At 42.9% G+C, this 21,755-nt stretch overlaps 1 protein-coding gene across 3 annotated transcripts; it reads right to left on the reverse strand.

Moving 5' to 3' along the window:
• Positions 1 to 1,149: 1,149 nt before the first annotated feature.
• Positions 1,150 to 20,263, reverse strand: Gfra3 (GDNF family receptor alpha 3). 3 transcript variants are annotated; one of them, XR_007109160.1, is made up of 10 exons: positions 20,052 to 20,263; positions 14,133 to 14,420; positions 10,448 to 10,522; positions 7,552 to 7,644; positions 5,706 to 6,018; positions 2,842 to 2,945; positions 2,543 to 2,677; positions 2,064 to 2,152; positions 1,717 to 1,866; positions 1,150 to 1,299 (listed from the first exon to the last, which is right to left on the reverse strand). XR_007109160.1 is itself a non-coding variant. In XM_047556425.1 (9 exons), exons 1-9 carry the CDS (start codon positions 20,122 to 20,124, stop codon positions 1,780 to 1,782), a joined length of 1,257 nt encoding a protein of 418 aa, XP_047412381.1. In that variant the 5' UTR covers positions 20,125 to 20,262; the 3' UTR covers positions 1,150 to 1,779. The 3 variants fall into 3 exon arrangements, 2 of the variants coding, with proteins under 2 accessions (XP_047412381.1, XP_047412382.1); XM_047556425.1 differs by having other exon boundaries at positions 1,150 to 1,866; positions 20,052 to 20,262; XM_047556426.1 differs by lacking the exon at positions 10,448 to 10,522 and having other exon boundaries at positions 1,150 to 1,866; positions 20,052 to 20,261.
• Positions 20,264 to 21,755: the final 1,492 nt, after the last annotated feature.

The following is a 21,755-nucleotide window of genomic DNA, read 5'->3' on the forward strand; positions in this document are numbered from 1 at the left end:
GAGAGCACACGAGAGAGACAGACATGTCATGTGATACTCTGTGCCATCTTGGGACTCTGCCAGTGAGAAGGCTATCACCAGATGTAGCCCCTCAACCTTGAATCAGAATCGTAAGCCAAAATAAACCTTTTTGTTTGGTTTTTGGTGCTGGGAATTGAACCCACTGAACTACATCCTATCCCCGGCCCTTTTTATTTTTTGTTTTGAGACAGTGTCTTGCTAAGATGCTAAAGGTCTCCATAAGCTGTTGAGGCTGGCCTTGAACTTGAAATCTTACTGTCTCAGACTCCCAAGTCACTGGAATTATAAGCATGAGCCACCATGCCCAGCTTTTCTTTTTTAAAAATCCTTTGAAGGGCCAGGTTTGTGGCTCAGTGGCATGGTACTTACCTAGCACATGTGAGGCACTGGGTTTGAACCTAAGCACCACATAAAAATAAAGAAATTCTCTCCCGCTACAACTACAAAAAAAAAAAACCATTTTTTTAAGATCCTTTGAAAGTTGAGACTGAGCAAGATCCTGTCTCAAAATTTAAAAATTTTAAAAGGAATGGGGATGTGACTTAGTGGTTAAATGCCCCTGGTAAAAAGTCTTTTGAGATAGGGTCTTGCTACATTGAACTCAGCCTTCATGAACTCATGATCCTTCAGGCTCAGCCTCCCAAGTAGCTGGGATTACATTTACCACCGCACCCAGTCCCACAATACTACAAATAAATTCTTCCAATTGCTTTGCATGGGTGGGTGTTTCCTTACTCCAACAGGATTACAAATTTCCTGAGATTAAGGGCTAGTCTCCATTTTCTTCTGGCCTCCCATTATAATCTGGAGCAGAATCATGACATAAGCAGGTACTTAATAAATGCTGTGTTGAGTAAAAGTCTCCATCTCAGGTGCTATGGCAAATTACAGGCAGTATCCCAGAAATGGCTAAAATGGGGATGGATATGAGGTCTATAGACTCCTTTAAGCTATTTTAAATTCCAATTCCATGTCAAGAACAGAGGTTGAGAGACTTAGCTGAAGTCATATAGCAGTAGTTCATAGGGCTGCTGTGTCTCTTTACCACCTGGCCTGTATCCTTGTGTCTATAACACCTCAAATATTGTATAAATTCACAATTTGATAAAATGGAAAAAGAGCAAAGTCTTAGGTCAAAATGTTTAATCATAATGTAAGAGGCCAGGGACTTTAGAACAGCAGTAGGAATAAAGCAAGGCCCAAAGGTTTCAGCTCCCATTTCCCAAATGTTCTCCAGGATTCCAGGGCAGAGCAGGGCAAGCAGAAGGTTCCCATCCTCTGTTCAAAGGAGGGAATAAGAGGTCAGGAGTATTGCTCCAGGCTTCTTCACAAACAGAATGTCTTTCTAGGCTGCCTCAGAACTTCCAACCCTGCCTACCTGAAGAATGCAATGGGGAATGACTGATTTGTTAGATTCTGGGTGATCATGGTGGATGGGAGGAAGGGAGGAGACAGCCTGGTGGAGCTAGTCACCACCAGAAGATATGGCTACACAGTGGCCACCAAATCCTAAGGAGGGCAGCCTGAGTCAGAAGTGAGGGTCAGGAGGGAATAAGAATTAGCTAATTAGGATCTGGAGATCATAGCCCGTAGCATCCATTGTGGCCTCATCTGGAGCCAACTGCATGTCCCAGGTTGGGTTGGAGTTGCCATATTGTACACTACACCTCCTTTTGGATGCTGTTCTTTTCTCACCCTTCAAAGGTTGCAATCAGGCTGGGTGTGGTGGCAGGGAAGAAGGCCTCTGGGAAAGTTCAGCTACCAGAGGCTCCAAAGTAGAATCAAGGTACATGTGCAGGAGAAAAGAAAGGGCACCCAGGGCTGTGACCTCAGAGCAGGATTATTCTGTGAAGAAATGGAACAGAGTTCATTCAGAGGGTTATCTTTGCCCATCCTCACTACTTCAGCCTCAGTCAAGACTGCCCCCTGCCCCTGAGGTGTCTGTTAGAGGTCTGTATCATGGTGCTCCCTTCCCTTTGCTTGGTTTGAGTTTTCCCTAGCTGGTCAGTAAAGTTTGAGGGGTGCAGCAGAAGAGGCCTTACCTGGTGCTCTATTATAGAAGAGGTGGGGTTTTCCCAGTCCTGGGAGAAGAGCTGGCTGTGATAATGCATCTTAGCTGCAATGGCCTCCACTGAACAGAGGAGAAAAGGAAGATTGGAAAGCACATGATGGAAGCAGATTTCCTAGACTCCCAAGGCAGGAAAGGGAATGGCATGGGGACCCTGGGATATAGGGGAACTGGTGGATAGGAATGGGAATGGAGTACTGTCTCATTCTGCTTGCTTGTTCTTCAAGCTGGAGGTATCCCAGGGCCCAGGCAGGTTGAACAGGCAGTGTGGGGGAGTCACTCAGGGAGTGGGAGAAGGAAGAAAGGCCCAGCTTTGGGGGAAGTCAAAACACAGAACTGGGCTGCTCCGAGGAGATGGATGAAACCCGTCTGGGTCACAGATTTGACCCCCTCCCATTACCCTGGCTTTAGCTGACGCAACCCAGGGGCTGGGAGCAAGAAGACTACACTCACTGAGGCAGGGGTTATGGGAGAAGGACCTCTCCAGTCGTTCACACTCCTCCTGGAGGTTGCCACTGCCTCGGCAGGTGCAGCTTAAGGCAACACTAGTGTTGCTGCTGCTGATGAAGTTGGGGGTCATGGTAGTTCCTGTGGGATGAAGAAGGGAAACAGTTGTCAGGGCCCAGGCTAACTCTACTTCAGCTCCCACCCTCTCCCACCCATTTCAGGACCACACCATCTAGGTCTCCAGAGTATTCTCACCTTCAGGGTGAGCCCATCCTGTGGGTTCTCTATATATGCCCCAGCCTCACCAATCAGTCCCAGGTATGCTCGCAGACATCTGGACTGCTCTGTTGCACAAGTCCCCAGGATGTCCATAGGATGGCAGTGGATCTGGAAATCTGTCAGGCGTGATCTGGAAGAAAGGAAATTTCTTATTTCGCAGTTCTGAAGGCTGAACCTTGGGGTGCTCTACAACTGAGCTACACCCCCAGTCCTTTTAATTTATCTATCTTAATTTTGAGACAGGGCCTCAAAATCACAATTTTTAGGACTTAAGATCCTCCTGCTTCAGCCTCCCAAGTAGCTGGAATTGGAGGCATAAGCCATTATGCCTCATTCAAGAAGGGAAATTTCAAGAGTTCCCCAGTGAGGATCTGACCTACAGCCTTTACCCTTGCTGCTCTTTAGCCTGGCAAGCTCATTGTCACCCCAATTCCTCCTCTGCCTTCAGTGCTTGGTCCAGGGCCTCCTCTCCAGTGAAGCCTGCCCCTGTCACTTTTACCCCAGAGTCCTCAGCACATCACTCTGAATTTAGGTTCCATAATCTCTAATTATGAGTCTTGGCCACCTTCTTTCACCTCAGTTTCCTTGACTGTAAAATAGGATAAAAGCACAACCTGGCAGATTTCCATGAGAATGAAATAAAAGAATGCATGTATCACATCCAGCATTGTGCCTGACACATATTGTTTAATAAATGTTAGAGCTGAGCTGGGCATGGTGGCACATGCCCATAATCCCAGTGGCTCAGGAGGTTGAGGCAGGAGGATTACAAGTTCAAGGCCAGTCTTGGCAATTTAGCGATACCCTATCTGTAAATAAAAAATAAAAAGGGCTGAGAATGTAGCTCAGTAGCAGAGTAGCCCTGGGTTCAATCCCTAGTACTGCCAAATAAATAAATAAATAAATAAATAAATAAATGTTAGATGTTATTATTATCACTATCATTTGTGGTTCTGGGGATTAAACCCAGGGACTCACACATTTTAGGCACTGAAGTATACTGAAATTTTTAAATAAAATTTAAAATTTTTAAATTTTATATTGAGTCAGGGTCTTGATAAGTTGCCCAGGTTAGTCTCAAACTTGTGATCCTCCTGTCTCAACTTCCTAAGTAGCTGGGATTACAGGTGGGCACCACCATACCCAGCTAAATGTTATTAACATTCATCCTGCAATAGGTATGGGTGATATAATTATGGGTGTTTTTCTTTGTATATGTTTTTCTGCATTTTTCAATACATTTATGTGTTAGGTCAATGATTTACTTCTCTGTCACCTCCACTCAACTATAAATTCCTTAAAGATAGAGACAATATCTTAGTCATTTAACCCAGTACCTATTATATAATAGTATTAGTTACTAGTATAGTAATAGGCAGTAGAGCAGAAGAGCTAAAAGCACAGACTCTAGTCAGACCTGTTTACCCCAAACTTAAAAAACCTAACCTACTAGCTGTGTTCCATGTGTACCTATGAGTGGTTATTTCACCATTCTTTGCTGTGATTTCTTCATTTGTAAACTGAGGATGATTAAAACAAAAGCATCTGTCTTTTAGGGTTCTTATGAGGTTTATATGAATTAATTCATGTTAAGTACTTAAACCAATATCTGGCCCATAGGAAGTATTCAGTAAATGCTAGTAGTCTGATTATAGAGAGCCCTGACTATGTGATATTTTGCAGATAAGGAAAGTGGCAATTAAAGAGGTGAAGTAACTTGCCCAGCGTCACAGAAAAGTAGATCCAAATTGTATATCATGGTTGGTGTGACATTCATTGTCAACAAATGTCACTGGACTAGATGATAAGTTCAATTTGCTGTTTTGTATTGAGAAGATAGAAAAACCAGATCAGAATTTCAAATTTTCAGGGGTGGGGTTATATAGAACTCAGTGCCTAACATTTGCGAGACTCTGGGTTCAAACCTCAGCAATGAAATACAAATCTACCTATCTGCATACCTGGAGTTCTTAAATGACAACAAATGACAAAATAAGCACTACCATTTATTGAGGACTTAACTCTGCCCCAGTAGGCTAAGCACTCTACACAGGTAATTTAACCATGACTAGAGGTCTGTCTTATTATTATAGTTTTTATAGAGAACCAAAAGTGATGGCACTCTAAGTTATGTGTTCAAGATCACATAAGACTTAAATTCACATCCAGCTGGGCTTGGTGGTGCATGTCTGTAATCCAAGGGACTCAGGAAGCTGCGGCGGGAGGATTACAAGTTCAAGGGCAGCCTCTACAACTCACAGAGACCTTGTATCAACATAAAAAATAAAAAGGGCTGGGGTGTGGTTCAGTGGTTAAGCACCCCTGGGTTCAATTTTAATTAACAATTAAAAACAAAACAAAACAAAAAACCCCTCACATCCTCTGACCTGATCCATCAGACCTATCCTATCACTACTTAAAAAAAAAAAAAAAAAAAAAAAAAGCAAGACAAAAATGTATCCCCAGAATGTCTACCTTTACATCCCAAACAGAAAAATGACTAGAAGGAAATGCTCACCAAATTATGGTAGATTATCTTTAGGTGAGGGAATTTTAGTATTTTTTTATACATGTTTATATTTTCTGAAGTTATTATACAAAGAAGGTCTTGTTATGTTTCCCAGGCTAATCTGGAACTCTGACTCAAGGAATCTTCCCTCCTCAGTCTTCTGAGAGCTGGGACTACAGGTGCAGTCACCACACCGGGACAAAAGCTATAATCCTTTTAATATGAGTTTCACAAAATAAGGCGAAGCAGCCAGTGAGTCCACTGTTCCCTAGGGCAGTTAGACCCAACCAGAGTTAGACCCAACCAGTGCAAGAAGGTGGCCAGAAGGAGTGGCACATGCCACACCCACGCCCACCCTGCTGTCCATGCCCCTGCACCTACCTGCACAGTGGATCCGGAAGACAAAGGCGCTGCAATTCCAGACAGTTGGGGACCTCAGGTGGCAGTGCGCAGCTGGGAGCAATAGTGTTGCGCCTACGCTCTCCACAGCCTCGGTCGGTGGGCAAGCAGGGGCACAGCAGCAGGCCCTGTGCATGAGGCTCAGCAGCCTTCTCAAAGAAGGAACGCAGCTGTCCTAGGCAGACTTGGCGCTGGCAGCGATGTCCTGAGCAGGCCTCCCCGTAACCCTTGCGTAGCCGGTCACACTTGTCATTAAGGGTACACAGCATAGCGAACTTGAGGCAGAGGTCGGAGTCTGTGGGGAAGAGGGGCCCTAAATCACTAGATGACATCCTCTCTGCATACATGTAGTTCAGTATCCCTAAGGAACCCCAGCAAACCCCTGATTTGACAAGGAATGGAGGTAGGAGAAGAGGGAGGACTGTCCTGAATAAAGCAACTCCTAATCCAAGGCTCTCTCTCCCACCCACAAACTGTATCTGGTACTGTGAAGCCTTTCCCTTCTATTCCTCATCTTGACTAGGTAAAATCATCATCATCATCACCACCTATATATATCTAACATCCATTTATCTAAAATCAAGCATCCTGAAAGTTCAAATAACCAAAATCCTTACTTCAATACTGTGCAGTGAGATCTGATGGTGGAAATCATAACCTAGAGGACTTGTAACATTCCACAACACTTTTTGAACTGTTAGAAACAGATGCAACCAAATTCTATTTAGGTTTGATTTGCACCTGCTTGTTCTGTTCAGTTTCACTATCACCTGCCCATCATTCATCTACTGATACATGCATAAAAGTTCTCCATACTCTGAGTCTTGGAAAAGTATGGTGATGTTTTTCTTTCTTTTCTTTTTTGCAGGTCTCAGTGTAGTTGTTGGAAATCAAACCCAGGGAACACAGGGCCTCATGCATGCTAAGCATGTGCCTTACTTCTAAGTTCCACCACTAGTCACCTGGTGGTTTTTCTGTTAACAGAATATTTCAGCCCCAGTACAACTGAATAACTTGAACAGGTTATTCACTGATTCCTTGTAACTAAGAGTTTGTCGTGTATGTCTCTGTAGTTTTTCCTCAAAATTCTAATTCTAACACATAGAACTAGCTATACAACAAAGCTCACTTCAAAATTCTAATTTTAACATACAGAACTGACCATACAACAAAGCTTGCTTCTTTTCAAAAAATAATTCATATATGTGTGTTCTTTTTCAATTAACTCTCAGTTTTATGCTCCTGTAAAAAACATGAATTAGGGCTGGGGAGATAACTCAGTCAGTAGAGTGGGTTCGATCCCCAGTACCACAAAAACAAACAAACAAAAAAAAAAGAACATGCATTATAGTCCTTGCCAGGCTGATAGTTCTCCACCCTAAGTCACCCCTTTGGGGAGTCACAATCTCATTTTCTCTGCCCAACACTTCACCCATCCCATTAGAATGGTTGAAAATAATTTTCTAGTTTTTATGGACAAAAAAGCTACTTTCCTTGCTGTGGGTAAATATTCCATTTCTGTACTTTTCTTTCTGTGACTACTGCCACTCCCACCTTCCTCTTTGTAGGGATCAGAAGGACCTAATAGGCTCTCTTTGAATGCCTCCCTAATAAATGTTATTTTTTGATGACTCCTGTGAGAGCAGACCATGCAACGTAGCTCAGATTTTTCTGACACGACGTTTATTCAATCACCTGGCAGGCTTAGATACTTATTCTGTAAGCCCCTAAGTTTGTGCTTCCCCCAGCTACCCTTCCCTCAGCCTGGCCCAGTCCAGCCTCCCACTTCCCAGTTTCCTATTCCCTACCCTAGGCTTGCCCTTCAAACCTGGTTTGAGCATGTCCAGCTTGCTGAGATTCATTTTCCAGGGTTTTCTAGTCACTGGGTCTTCATAGGGGGAGATATCCAGCTCATAGTCACCTAAAGACAAAGTAGGGGGTACCAGAATGCTGAGGGCCTGGGAGAGGTGGGAGCAGTAGGGGCTGAAGCTGCTAGGTCAGATCTCAAAGCTCTATGCAGCAAAGGAAAAGGCACAACCTATAACGAGCTGCAAGGTATGCAAAGATAAGAAAAATGCAGAGCCATAAAGATATAGTGGGTCCAACAAATAAACTGATAAGAATAGAAGCCTTTGGGTAGGTAGAAAGAAACTGAGGATGAGAGAGGTTATTTGTTACTTGTTTAGGCTCACATAAGCTAACAAGAAGGGGAGTGGAGATATGAAATCTGGACTGATCCTGTTAGGTAGGAGTTCAGGGACATCAAGATGGTGAAGACCGGGTATAAGAAAGATGCCACTGGACAAGACAGGGAGACAAGTCATGTTCCTGTTTACAGTAAGTCCCATTACCATGACAACTCCTGCCACTGGGGACTTATCACCATGACAACTCCTGCCACAGGTTCGATATATTAAAAGGACCAATGGGGGGTAAAGTGGGCAGTATTCTATTTAGGTTTTCTAAAGTAACTAATTGGGGGGGATTAGAGAATATTCTAATCAGGTATCATAAGGTAATCATTGGAAACAAATGGGATAAGGTCTTCAATTTGGTCTGTAGAGGGAAGAGAATGACTCAGAGCTCAGCATTTCATTTCTAGACATTGGGGCCTTAAGCCTCTCTTGCTCAGCCCACTCTTCTCTACCTTATAGAGTGCTACCTTCACCTTCAATAAATCTGTACTTTTCTTTGTTATTTCTGTCTTTTTTTTTTTTTTTTTTTTTTTTGTACCAGGGACTCAGAGGCACTTAACCACTGAGCCACATTCCCAGCCCTGTTTTCTATTTTATTTAGAGACAGGGTCTCACTGAGTTGCTTAGGGCCTTGCTAAGTTGCTGAAGCTGGCTTTGAACTTTTGATCCTCCTGCTTCAGCCTCCAAAGCCAATGGGATTACAGCTGTGTGTCACACACCAGTTCTTTTTTTTTTTTTTATTTTTAGTTGTAGACACAATACCTTTATTTAATTTATTTATCTTTATGTGGTGCTGAGGAATGAACCCAGTACCTCATATATACAAGGCAAGCACTCTACCACTGAGTTACAACCCCCGCCCTTCCCTGGGCCCATGCCCAGCTACTTGTGTGTCTTACTCAATTCTTTGTTTGGGACCCCAAGGACCCCAAGTGGACACTTTCAGTCTCCATCCCTAGCTATCAGACATATTGCCTGTGGGTTTGGAATGAGGCAAGGGAACTATCTTGTTTTCTCTTGCTATTATGGAAGCGACAATGAGGACTGTGTTCCAGGTCTGAATGCTTGCCTATAGAAATCTATAGCATTCTGGAGAAATGAAAGTTGAGGCCAGGCATTAATTGAGAAAAACAGAGAAAGAAAAGGGAAAATGTTCTCAAAGCAGATGCACTTTTCTCAGACACCCCCAAGGGGTTGCAGACTCCTTAAGGGGACTTACTAAGTTTTATCAAATCAGTGTATTGCTCTTATGCTTGGGAGGGGCTCAATAAATATTGGTTAATAAATCTTATTGGAAGACAGAGATGAGGAAGATAAGCTTTCAGGAATGTCATCCAATAAGTCTTCGTAAATGCATTTTCAGGTGGGCAGGAATATGGACATTATCAGGCAAAAAAGAGAGGATGGGCTAGATAGATAGGAAGACCTCAGAGCTCTCAAGAGGAAAGAAAGCAGAGAAGCAAGAGGATCCTGAAAGTCATCTCTGGGGAAGTTCAAAAAGAGAAGTAAGCAGGATGAGGAGTAGAAAACAGAGAACAAGTGGTGTGGTAAAATTGTATTATTGTTCAAATTATTTGTTCCCCACACTTTGGGAGGATTATACCTCCCTATCTGTTGCCATGTGATTTTCACAGCTCTTGTAGAGGCACATACTTCACCTGTCCTTCAATGTCAGGCTTGGCCATGTGATTTGCTATGGCCTGTGGTCTGTGAGTTGAAGTGCAGAAGCTTTTTTTTTTTTTTTTTGCTATGGAGGTTTAACTGAGGAGTCCTTAACCACTGAGCCACATCTCCAGAACTTTTTCTATTTTTTTTAAATATTTTTTTTAGTTGCTGATGAACCTTTAACTTATTTATTTATATGTGGTGCTGAGGATCAAACTTAGTGCTTCACACATTCTAGGCAAGTGACCTACCACTGAGTCACAACCCCAGGGTCTCTATTTTACTTTGAGACAGGTCTCACTAAGTTGCTGCTTTGAACTCAGAATCTTCCTGCCTCAGCCTCCCAAGCCACTGAGATTACAGGTGTGTGCCACTGTGCCTAGTCTGAGCAGAAGTTTTAAGAACCATCACATTGCCAGGTGTGGTAGAGCAACTTGGGAGATTGAGGAAGAAGGATTGCAAGTTCAAGGTCAGACTCAGCAATTTAGTGAAGCCCTAAGTAACTTAGTTGAGATCCTGTCTCAAAATAAAAAATAAAAAGGGTTGGGGAATGTGACTCAGGGGTTAAGCATATGTGGGTTTAGTCCCCAATACCATAAAAAAAAAAAAAAAAAAGAAGAAGAAGAACCACCGTTATATTGTTCTTTTTTACCTCTACCAGCCTGAATCTTTGAATGAAGACAACAAATAGAACAGAGACAAAGCCATCACTTGGAAGTCTGCAGCACATATATAAAATAAGCAAGAAATAAGTTTTTATTGTTAAAAGACAGACATGTGAGGGTGGGCTGGTTGGAACTTAAGCTTAACCTAGCAAATTCTTATTAAAAATGCAATCAAGGAGCAGGGTGTGGTGGCACACACCTGTAATCCCAGCAGTTTGGGAGGCTGAGGTAGGAGGATTCCAAGTTCCAGGCCAATCTCTGCAATTTAGCAAAACTGTCAAAAATAAAAAGTAAAAAGGGTTGGAGATAGCTTAGTGGTAAAGTGTCCCTGGGTTCAATCTCCAGTACCAAAAAATAGAAAAAAAGAAAAAAAAGCAACTGGAGGCTGGGTATAGTGGTACACCCCTCTAACCCTAGCAATTTGGGAGACTGAGGGAAGAGGATCACAAATTTGAGGTTAGCCTCACTAACTCAGTGAGGCCCTAAGTAACTGAGTGAGGCCCTGCTCAAAATAATAAAAAAAGTGCTGAGATGTAGCTCAGTGGCAAAGTACCCCTGGGGTTCAATCCCCAGTAACCCTCCCACACACAAAAACAATGCAATTAAGGGGTTGGGAGGTGTTGCTCAGTGGTAGAATGTTTGCCTAGTATCCGCGCCCCCCCCCCCCTTTATTTTGGTGGTGCTGCGGACTGAATCTAGGGCCTTGTGCTTGGGAGGCAAGCACTCTACCAACTGAGCTATATCCACAGCCCCTTGCCTAGTATCCTTGAGGTCCTGGTTTTGATCCCCAGTATCACAAAAACAAAAATAAAAAACAAACAAACAAACAAACAAAAACAATTGGGGGAAGGGGAAGAAAAAATGCAATTTGTACTAGAGGTAGATCGCTTCAGGAACAAAACAAACAAACAACAAACCCCCAAGTATGTGGCATTTCTTTGGGACTGGGCAGTGGATAGAGAAGTAGTTTTCTGGAGGATGGAAAAGTCCAAATGCTTTGTTGCCTCCCAATAACTTGGAAGGAAAATGATTTTATGCTGAATGAGCTTTTGCTTTAAGGGGAAGAAGCTGAGAAGCAGGTTACTGGTGTGTCTTGATTGCTACTGGCTGCATTTGGCAAGTTATTACAAGAAAAACAGACGCTCAGAAAAGAATTGGCCAGTTCAGTAGATGGGGCATGGTGGTACCTGCAGTCCCAGCTACTGGAGAGACTGAGGCAGGAGGATTACTTGAGTCCAGGAGTTCCAGACCAGCCTGGATGTAGTGAGAAACTGTCTTTTTTTTTTTTTTTGGTACTAGGAATTGAACTCCTGGGCACTAAACCACTGAGCCACATCCCCAGCCCTTTTTTGTATTTTATTTAGAGATAGGGTCTCACCGAGTTGTTTAGTGCCTCATTGTTGCTAAGGCTGGCTTTGAGAAACTGTCTTGGCAAAAATAAAAATAAAAAAAAAAATATTGGGCGGTTTATAAGCAGGGAGGAAATGGACAAAAAAATTTGGAAATTACAAGACGTGAAAAATTAAGAGCTACAGCACTGTATCTCATATTCAAATGGTAAAAGATAAAATTGAAAAATGCTTTGAGTGATAAAGTTGATTACATTCAGCCTTGGGGAAAAGACCAAATCAAGTATGTGGCTATCCTGCAGTTTGTGGAGATTTCTCAATTGATTAAGGTAGGTACCAAATAAATCCTGCCAGTTGGACAAATGTACTCAGGCAAAGAAAACTAAAGTAATGATTCCCATAGAGGTCTGATAGGGATAAGAAACTTCTAATTAGGTCTAGAAAGAGATACATGTCTTGAATTATGGGAAAGGCTACTAGCACATGAAATGAAGGTATCAAAACATAAAAAGCAATTACTTTTTGAGAGACTTATACTGCTAACAGCTAACAGCCTGGATTAAAAGAGACTGTGATTATTTGAGACTTAAAATGTCCCAACATTCCTCAGGCAGAAAGCAGGCTGAGAATGCTTCTCCAGTCCCAGAGGTTGTAGTCTCCAATGCCCTTTTCAAAGGTGGTAAAGAGAATAATGGAAAATCCAGGACCTCCCAGAGGGTTTAGCCAAGAACCCTGGAGAACAATGGATAGGGCAGCTACTCCCACAGAGACAAAAAAAAAAAAAAAAAGGGTGGGGACATGGTCGTGGCTTCTTATACAACAATCCTGGGTTGGGGCTGTGGTAAGTGGAGAAGTGCTAGCCTGGCATATGTGAGACCCTGGGTTTGATCCCTAGCAAAGAGGGCCCTTGCAAAATCTGCCCTGCAAAATTTCAGAATTTTCTGAATCAGTGTCTGCTGTTTGCCTCTCATTCCTTCCCATTCTGAGAGTGTTTGTTGTTATCCTGATCCTGTTCTATTATTGTACATTGAGTATGTATGGGAGGCAAATGACCTGTCTTTTTAGTTCACAGGTTTCTATGATGAAGATAAACTAGGGCTAGGCATGGTGACACATGCTTGTAATCCCGGCAACTCTAGAGGATGAGGCAGGAGGATCATAAGTTTGAGGCCTGTCTCAGCAACTTATCGAGACCCTATCTCTAAAAACAAACAAACAAACCCAGATATAGAAACTATCATGAGATCCTAAGATCCTAGACTCGGAGCTTGATGTTGGGTTTAGATAGAACTTTTAGGGCATCTTCTTTGGAAAAGTATGTGAGTATATTTTACTTGTGGAAGGGAGGGAAATTAATATTTTTATCAAGGTGTAAACTGGTAAATTGTATTACTGTTTCCAATTATTCTTTGCCTTCTCTATAAGATTAAATATCTTCACTTATTGTCATGTGATTTATTTATTACTTTTTAATTTTTTTTTTTGGTACTGGGGATTGAACACAGGGTACTCTATCACTGAGCTACAATCCCAACCCTTTTAACATTTATTTTGAGACAGGGTCTCACTAAGTTGCCAAGGAAAGCCTCAAACTTGTGATCTTCATGCCTTAGCTTCCTAAGTAGCTGGGATTACAGATGTGCCACCATGCCTGGCCTTTGAAAACAATGTATGGTTTACCAATGCTCATTTCCTTCAGCCTTGAGAAGGGAACATCCCTCATAAAGGCTGTATCTTTAGCCTGGATCACAAAATGACGGACATGAACACAGCTCAGAACATGAGCAAGAATTAAACCTTTGTTTTGCAAATCTCTATTTTGTTCACAATGTAGTTCAGTAAAAGCTGATTAATAAAGAAAGAGGCCTATAGAAAGAGTCAGAAATAGTTCCTCTCTTTGACTTTTTTTGTGACTTTTCTTTTACCATCCATCTCCTGTCCTGTTAATCATATCCTTTCTGCAAAGGCTGGCCTGAGACGCTACCACTCAGTCTCTGAACTTGTGGACTACATGGTCTTTAGAGCTTGTTTACATGGTATTCGGAGTTAAAACCATTTTCCCCAACTCCTCTCCATATCTTTCTGTTCCAGGACTCCCCAAATTGAATCTGTGCCTGGTTCAGAACTCTGTCAAGAGGAAGCTACAGGTAAGAAAAGAGGAAACAGGAAAAAGTGAGAGCAGTGTTATGAGGGCCCAAAGGGATACTGTCAATTTTTCCCTCCATCTCTTACTGATGCCAAATGCAGAGGTTCATCATCAGCCCCATCAGGATCTACCATGTGGCCCATATCCTGCAGAATTACAAAACAACTCCCAAAGTGGGGCACATCTGTAATCCCAGGAAGAGAGGAAGGAGAATCCCAAGTTCAAGGACAGCCCAGGTAACTTAGTAAGATTCTGTTTCAAAAAGGACTGGGGATGTAGCTCAGTGGAAGAGTGCCTCTGGGCTCAATACCCCATAATGCAAACAAAACAGAATGAAATCCCAAAAGTCATCCTTCTCAGCTTAGTCCACTCTAGGATGGGGTTCTCACCAATGCTGCGGGCAGGGTGAATGGTCCAATAGATGTCCAGGCAGGTAGCTTGATTCTTCATGTGTCGGTAGCATGTGCAGCCTATCAGAGAGCTATTCCTGAGTTTCTGTGCTGCCTCTAGGCAGTCTGCAGGGACAGAAGACTCCTCTAAGGGCAATGGGGTGCTCAGACTAGAGGTGCAAGACCCCAGGTGGTGGTAGGCAGCCTTGCAAGTGGGATCAGCCTGGCACTTCCTCCTGGCCTGGATACAACTGTTCCTGAGCCGGCCCTCTGTGGGAAGGGGGTCTCCTGTGGAGAGATCAAGTGAGTCACATAAGGTCAGAGTAGCTGTTGGGAGTATTAAGCCAGTTGTGAGGTAAGACTGGGGAGATTTCTGATGAAACCTTGAGAAAATCTTAGCATAGCACAAATTGCCTTTAGGAATGATGTGGAGAGAACAAAGTCCAGCAGACCCTCCTTTGCATCCTAAATTCAATCATACAAGTCCCATTAGTAACTCCCCAACATATGTAGAATCCGTCTACTTTTTTATTTAGGGTTGGTTTGCACCCGCCTGTTCTGTTCAGTTTTACTATATCACTTGCCCATCATTCATCTACTGATTCATGTATAAAAGTTCTTGGAGTCTTGGAAAAGTATGGTGATCTTTCTTGTTGTTTTTTTTTTTTTTTTTTTTAACTTTTTTCCATGTCTGTCTCTTTAGCCAGGCCTCCTTACTGGTATCAATTCCATCTTCCAAACACATTCTCTCATACAATCTTAATATCTTTTTTTAATTAATTTTTTAATTAGAAAACTTTTCTTTAAGGTAAAATTCACACAGAATTAACTTTCTTAAAGTACACAATTAAATGGCATTTAGAACATTCACAATGTTGTTGGAACTATCACTTCTAATTCCAATACGTTTTCATCATCCCAAAAGGAAACACATATCCATTAAACAACCACTCCTTATTCACTCTTCCCTCCAGCAGCCTCTGGCAACCACTAATCTGCTTTCTGTCTCTATGGATTTACCTATCCTATATACTTCATTTAAATAGTATTATTTTGCTTGATTATTTTTTTGGGGGGGTACTGCATATTGAACTCAGGGTGCTTTACCACTGAAGCTATATCCCCAGCCCTTTCAACTTTTAATTTTTTTTTTTTTTTTTTTTTTTTTTTGTGGTGCTGGGGATCGAACCCAGGGCCTTGTGCTTGCAAGGCAAGCACTCTACCAACTGAGCTATCTCCCCAGCCCCAACTTTTAATTTTGAGACAGGGTTTGCTAAATTGCTGAGGCTGGACTCAAAACTGCAATCCTCCCTCCTCAGCCTTCCAAATGCTGGGATTACAGATGTGTACATCACTGCCTGGCTAACATATTTGATCTTTTATATCTGACTTCTCTCACCTAGCATATTAAGGGTCCACCCATACTGTAGTTTGTTTCGATGCTTCATTCATTTTTATAGATGACTATTCCATTGCATGGGTATATCACATTTTGTTTGTTCATTCATTAATTGATGGGCATTTGTATCCATCCTTTGGTTATTGTGACTGCTTCTTTGGTTATATGTAACTTGTATCATTCATATACAAGTATTGTTTGAACACCTGTTTTCAATTTGTTTGGGTAGATACCTAGGAGTAGAGCTGCTGGGTCATACAGTAATTCTCTGTTTAACTTTCTGGGGAACTGCCAGACTGTTTACCACAGCAGCCATAACATTTTACATTCCCACTAGCAATATATGAAGATCTTAGTCTCTATACTTACTTGATAACTCGTTATTTTCCTTTTTTTTTAATTATGGCCATCCTTGTGGGTATGAAGTGCTATCTCATTGTGGTTTTTATTTACATTTCCCTAATAACTAAGGATATTGAGCATATTTTTATGTTCTTGTTATCCATTTACACATTTTGTTTAGTAATATGTTTTTTTTCTTTCAGTACTGGGATTAAACTCAGGAATATTTTATCTCTGAGCTATATCCCCAAATCTTTTTAATTTTATTTTGAGACAGGGTCTAAGTTGGCCAATTTGGCCTCAAACTTGTGATCCTCCTGCCTCAGCCACCCAAGTAGCTGGGATTATAGGTTTATGCCATTGCACCTGGCATTGTAAAATTTACCTATGTTGGCAAGTATAGTAGGAAATAGCTCATTTTCGTTGTTGCATAGCATGCCATTGTGTAAACATAACACAATTCTACTGCTGATTGACATGATATAGGGTTTGTTTTTTGTTTTTGTTTTTTGAACCGGGGGGATTGAACCCAGGGGCACTTTAGCACTAAGCTATATTTACGGTTCTTTTTTGAGATAGGGTCTCCCTAAGTTGCTTAGGCTGGTCCTGAACTTGTGATCCTCTTGCCTCAGCCTCCTGAGTTGCTGGGATTACAGGTATGCGCCACCATGTCAGGCTATGTACCCTGATTTATAAGACCTTTGTAAGACTTGGTTCCTTTTTACTTTTTATTTTGAGACAGGGTCTCACTAGGTTGCATACAGCCTCTTTAAATTGCTGAGGCTAGCTTCAAACCTGTGATCCTCCTGTCTCAGCCTCCTGAGCCACTGAGATTATAGGTATGCACCACCAATGCCTTACTAATCAGTTTTTCGACATCTCTTTCACTTTCCTCATTTTAGTCCCAGCCCTGCCTATGACAATTCATTTTCTGGACCTTAGTTTCTTCAACTGTAAAATGGGGGAACCAAGGCTCAGTTGTAGAGTGCTTGCCTAGCATGCACGAGGCCATGGGTTTGTTCCCGGCGGGCAAGGGGTGGGGTGAGGGGAGTACTGGATTGAATTAGAGTTTCTTAAAGGAAGGGATGAAGAAGAGATGATAGATTTCTTTTAGGGATATATCAGAATTTCTAAAGAGAATGCATAGTTTAAAAAAAGCATATTTAAGCCTGATGCAGTGTGCCTGTAGTCCCAGCTACACAGGAGTGGGAACAGGAGGATCACCTGAGCCCAGGTTGGGAGTGGGGGAGGAAAAGAAAAGGAGAGAGGCAAGCAGGGAGAGAGGGAGAATATAAAAAGCTCATTTGATAATTTAATATGTGGAAAATGAAAAAAAAAAGTTTGAAATTTCAAAAAATATTAGCCAGCCACGGTGGAACACACTTGTAATCCCAGAGATTCAGAACGCTGAGGCAGGTGGATCACAAGTTCCAGGCCAACCTTGGCAACTTAGTGTGATCTGAAAATAAAAAAAATAAAATAAAAGGGCCATGCACCATGGCTCACATAATTCCAGTGGCTCGGGAGGCTGAGGCAGAAGGATTGCAAGTTCAAAGCCTGATTCAGCAATTTAGTGAGGCCCTAAGAAACTTGTGAGATGCTGTCTCAAAAAAAAAAAAAAGGGCTGTGAATGTGGCTCTGTGGTTAAGTGTCCCTGGGTTCAATCTCTGGTACAATAAAGTAAAATAAAAAGATAAAAAGGACTGGAAGTTGAAATTTAAGAAAGGTATGAAATTTTAAAACCTTTACCAAAAAGGGGGACATGGATTTAAACAGGTTGAGAAATTCTAAAACTTTAAGATGCTAGTCCAGGTATGTACTCAATAAGTGAATACTGAAAGAAATAGCAGGTTCAAGTCACTGCTGTCACTGGAGTAAGTGAATATTCAACTGAACTTAAATATTGAGTTATAACCATTTTCAAAAGAAAACCTCTCTAATTTCTTAATTTTTCAAGGGTACTGAGGATTGAACCCAGGAGAAATTGCTGAGGCGGCCTTTGAACCTGCAATCCTTCTGCCTTAACCTTCTGAGCTGCTGGAATTACAGGCAAGAACCAGCCTGTAGCTCAACCCCCAGCTATTTTTTAATCTGAGACAGGGTTTTGGTCTTCTTAAAGTTGTGACTAGTGGTCAACATTTAAAAACCAGAAGTTTTCACATAAAACAATGGACTTCCAATTTCTCTTCAAATATGGAAACACTCTGGGCCTACATGCTCACAATATAACAAATGGAGTTGAATGATGACTGCCCCCTTTCAGCAAGTCATGTTATTCAATTTGTCACAGTTCCTACATTCTTTACCACACCTTCACCACCTCTTCATTTATGCTGCCATTGCCATGTCTATTTCTCACTTAGCAGCTTGAACTCCTGATTCCTTTTCTTCTTAGTTCATCAGAGAATGGGTAGTAGCAAATGAAGCAGATCCGTCTATGCTTCAGGGCACAAGATCTTCATCTGTTTTTCTCCAATGAGGCCCATAGCTTGGGCACCCACTTTATGGACGAATGAATAAAAAAAAGTTACCATGCATTAGGAGATAGAGCAAGTTTGTTAGAACCAAGAAGTCCTAGTCCTTCCTAGTTTAGAATGATTTTCAGTACAAGATGCTACTTTCTTGAGGGTTGGTGGTCTCCTTTATACTGATCTCTGCTGGGGCCCAAGCAGTGGTACTTTCTACCTAAATGTCAAAACCAATGGTTGGCCTGGGCTCTTGGGCATCTCCTGGATGACTGTTAAGGATTTTCAACATGACCACTTAATCAGAAATCATTGCTATCAAATACTGTAGAATATGGATCTGCCAGCCATACTGTTTCACTAAATTAGCTAATGAGGAAGGTGTTTAGTATTTTTTCCTGATCCTGACACAAAACCATACATTAGGGTTAGTGAAATTTCCTTGGCAGTCAAATCAAATTGGTAATGCCTTGCTGCCCAGATTTACTGATTGAACCAGTCTTGACAAACCAGTCTTTTTCTTCCTTCCTTCCATATCTGTCTCACAACCAAGATTGTATTTCTACAGTACCACTGTGTGAAAGGAGGTGATGGGGTAATGTGTCTGGTAGGAGCCCCACAATGACAGTCCATGTACCTATCCCATGGGTATGGGCATGGGTGTTTTTCCAGGGATGGTGGAGCCTAGGCTGCTTTTCTTCAGGGAATGGCATAGTCCTAAAAACAGGCTGTGGACTAGATATCCCACAAAACACCTGGTATGGATGGATCTTTTAACCACAAAGGAAGTCATGGGATAGGTGGCTTGAGGGAAAGATCATCCAGCTCAAGGGGGCATCTTCTGCACCAATTTAAACATGAGACTGGAGTGGTGGACCAAGCCTGTAATCCCAGAGACTCTGGTGGCTAAGGCAGGAGGACCTCAAGTTTGAAGCCAGCCTCAGCAACTTAGCAAGGCTCTAAGTAACTTAGACTCTGTCTCAAATTAAAAAAAAAAAATTTTTTTTTCTTAAAGTGTGTGTGTATGGGGGATGCTGGGGGTGTGACTTAGTGGGTAAGCCCCCAGGGTTCAATCTCCCGTACAAAAATAAGTAAGTATATGGTATGAAGGGGTTGGGTAGGTTTAAAATTCTCAGTACACAACCAAATAATGATGTTACCAAGTTCTGGACAGATTACGACCTTAAAGGGCGTGGAGAGAAGTTGAAGGCTGCTTAGAGGAAATGGCAGTCCTGCCCATGATCAGATTCTTCTCGCTTCCTAGAGATAAAAGTCTTATAGTAGCCTGGTTGAAGGTTATTTTGTAATTGTGTAGATGTGTCTCAAAAGAGTGAAGAGGCACTAGGTTCCCCAGCACCACATAAAAAAACGAAATAGACAAAATATAGGTATTGTGTCCATCTACAACTAAAAAACATTAAAAAAAAAAAATTGAAGAGGGAGAACCAGGAGCGAGGAGATACTTGCGTGTCCAGGTCAATGCTGGCACTCAATCTACATGAGTTCAGATACTGTATTAGCCATGGTACCCAGATTCTTCCCGGTCCTCTGGTCTTCCTCCTCCAGTTTCCCACTCTCCGGAACCACTCTCCGGAAAGAACGGGACGTGGAGGCAGCTGCACCCACTGTGTCCCGCCTACACGCTCACCTCCACCTGCCCGTCCCTACGTCCGTGGCGGGTTCCAGTTGCACCTACCCACAGACTACACTCACCAGCTCCGAGGGGAAGCAACAGCAGCAGTAGTAAGATCACCTGCGGCGGCAGCTGGCTCGCTGAGCGCACCATGGCGGGGTGTGGGCGCCAGGTGTCCGCCCCCGAGGGCGCTTTGCCTGTGCCCGGCACCTCTCTCCTGTTCCTAGAGCTTACGCTCAGCAAGCAGAACTCCCTCCGCTGGCGCCTCCCACTGTCGCCTCCCGCCCCTCCTTGCTAGGCGCGGACACTCTCCCCACCAGGGTCCGAGGCGCCGCCCTCCAACTCCGAAGCGCGAGTCCGCACCACGCCACCTCTCTTCTGGACAGAGAAGGGCGGCAGAGGCGGGAGCGGTTTGGGTGCCCAGGAGGATGCTCCACTCGAATCTACCCACCTGCTGACAACTTCACTTAGCAAGATTGTGGAAGCTGCCGCTAGAGACTCTTCATCTCCGAGGCTCAAATATCCACCCCCCCCCAAAAAAAAGCACCCTTTCTCACTTTTCCAACCCCGCCTCTTCACCCCAGGAACAACAGCAACCACCACAGATTAAGTCTTGTAACAAAATTTGAACAAACAATGGTACTTGCGTTTCTAGTATTTTTTATCTTAGAATTTGCACATGTTATCTCATTTGCCCCTCAAGTGTCTTCCGGGGTAAGAGTCCATGGTGGTGATTAAAATCAAGATTCTGCAAAGATGGGCCCCAGATAGGTGAAATGACTTGCTGGGAGCATAACTGGGGCAAGTTCCCAGGAGCTTTATCAGACTAAACTACTTCACAATTCAGCCCTTCCACCCATCCCAGCTAAATAGCAGAGATTTCCCTGGACCAAACAAGATCACAGAAGGTGGTAACTGGAGAGACCATTCAGAAGCCCCATCATTTTCAGATGATGAGTTTCAGAGAGCAAGCTCCACCGCCAGGATTAAACTAAGTAGAAACACAGCTGTGCCCCGAATCCAGAATACCCACCTGTAAAGGATAAGGGAATTCAATGGGCCTGGGCCTGATTCCCACCAGCTCCCAGCGTAAAGATAGAATGACTTGGAAGAACTGAGATAAGCAGTGCCCAGAAGAAAAAAGAATGATGAAAGGAAGTGTGTGGAGGTTCATCCCTTAACACTCCAACTTGGGCCCTATCCTTACTTCCACAATCCGCCTGGCAGAAGGCCAGGAGAGCGGGTATTGCAAAGTGCAATATAAACCTCTGAGATTTATTGGCTGCTGCTTCTGAACATGGCCATCCTGCTGTGGCCTCTGGGGGGCATTTGCCGATGTAATCAGCCCAGAAAGAGAGTCATTTCAGCCAGGGGTGTAAATCACCCTTCACAAAGCTAGGAAAGACATGTGGCCCTAGATAAGGAAGGAGACTGATGTGGCCTCTGTGCCCTTCCCTCCCTTCTCCTGCCCAAGGGGAGCTGGTTCCTGAGCTGTAATGCACTTTAAATGGAGTTTGTGCTTCTTTTTAATCTATATCTGCCCTGCCAGTTTTACAGGAGAGCTGTGAAAGTGAACATCTGGCAACCCGGCTATTATACAGGGCCTGTTTTATCCCAGCTTTTCTGCCTCTATGGAGCTTTCCCAAGCCTCCAGTACAGTTAGGAAACCTACAGAAGGGCTGCTCCTGGGCTCAACTTTCCACTCCACTCTGGCAATAATTTCATAAGGAGTTTACAAAGCAAAAGGAAATATTTTCAGGTGGTTGGAATGTTAAAAAAATTCT

Source organism: Sciurus carolinensis, chromosome 6 (assembly GCF_902686445.1).
Source record: "Sciurus carolinensis chromosome 6, mSciCar1.2, whole genome shotgun sequence".
In the NCBI taxonomy this organism is placed as follows: Eukaryota; Metazoa; Chordata; class Mammalia; order Rodentia; family Sciuridae; genus Sciurus; species Sciurus carolinensis.

What these genes read in the sequence shown, in the direction of transcription:
- Gfra3 (XM_047556425.1), bottom strand. Translation starts at nt 20,124, where the DNA reads ATGGTGCGCTCAGCGAGCCAGCTGCCGCCGCAGGTGATCTTACTACTG. An exon ending in TCACCCTGCCCGCAGCATTG is followed by an intron (nt 10,523 to 14,132) that starts GTGAGAACCCCA and finishes TATTTTTGACAG; the next exon opens with TTTTGCTAAATTGCAGAGAT. An exon ending in AGCATACCTGGGACTGATTG is followed by an intron (nt 2,678 to 2,841) that starts GTGAGGCTGGGG and finishes TTCATCCCACAG; the next exon opens with GAACTACCATGACCCCCAAC.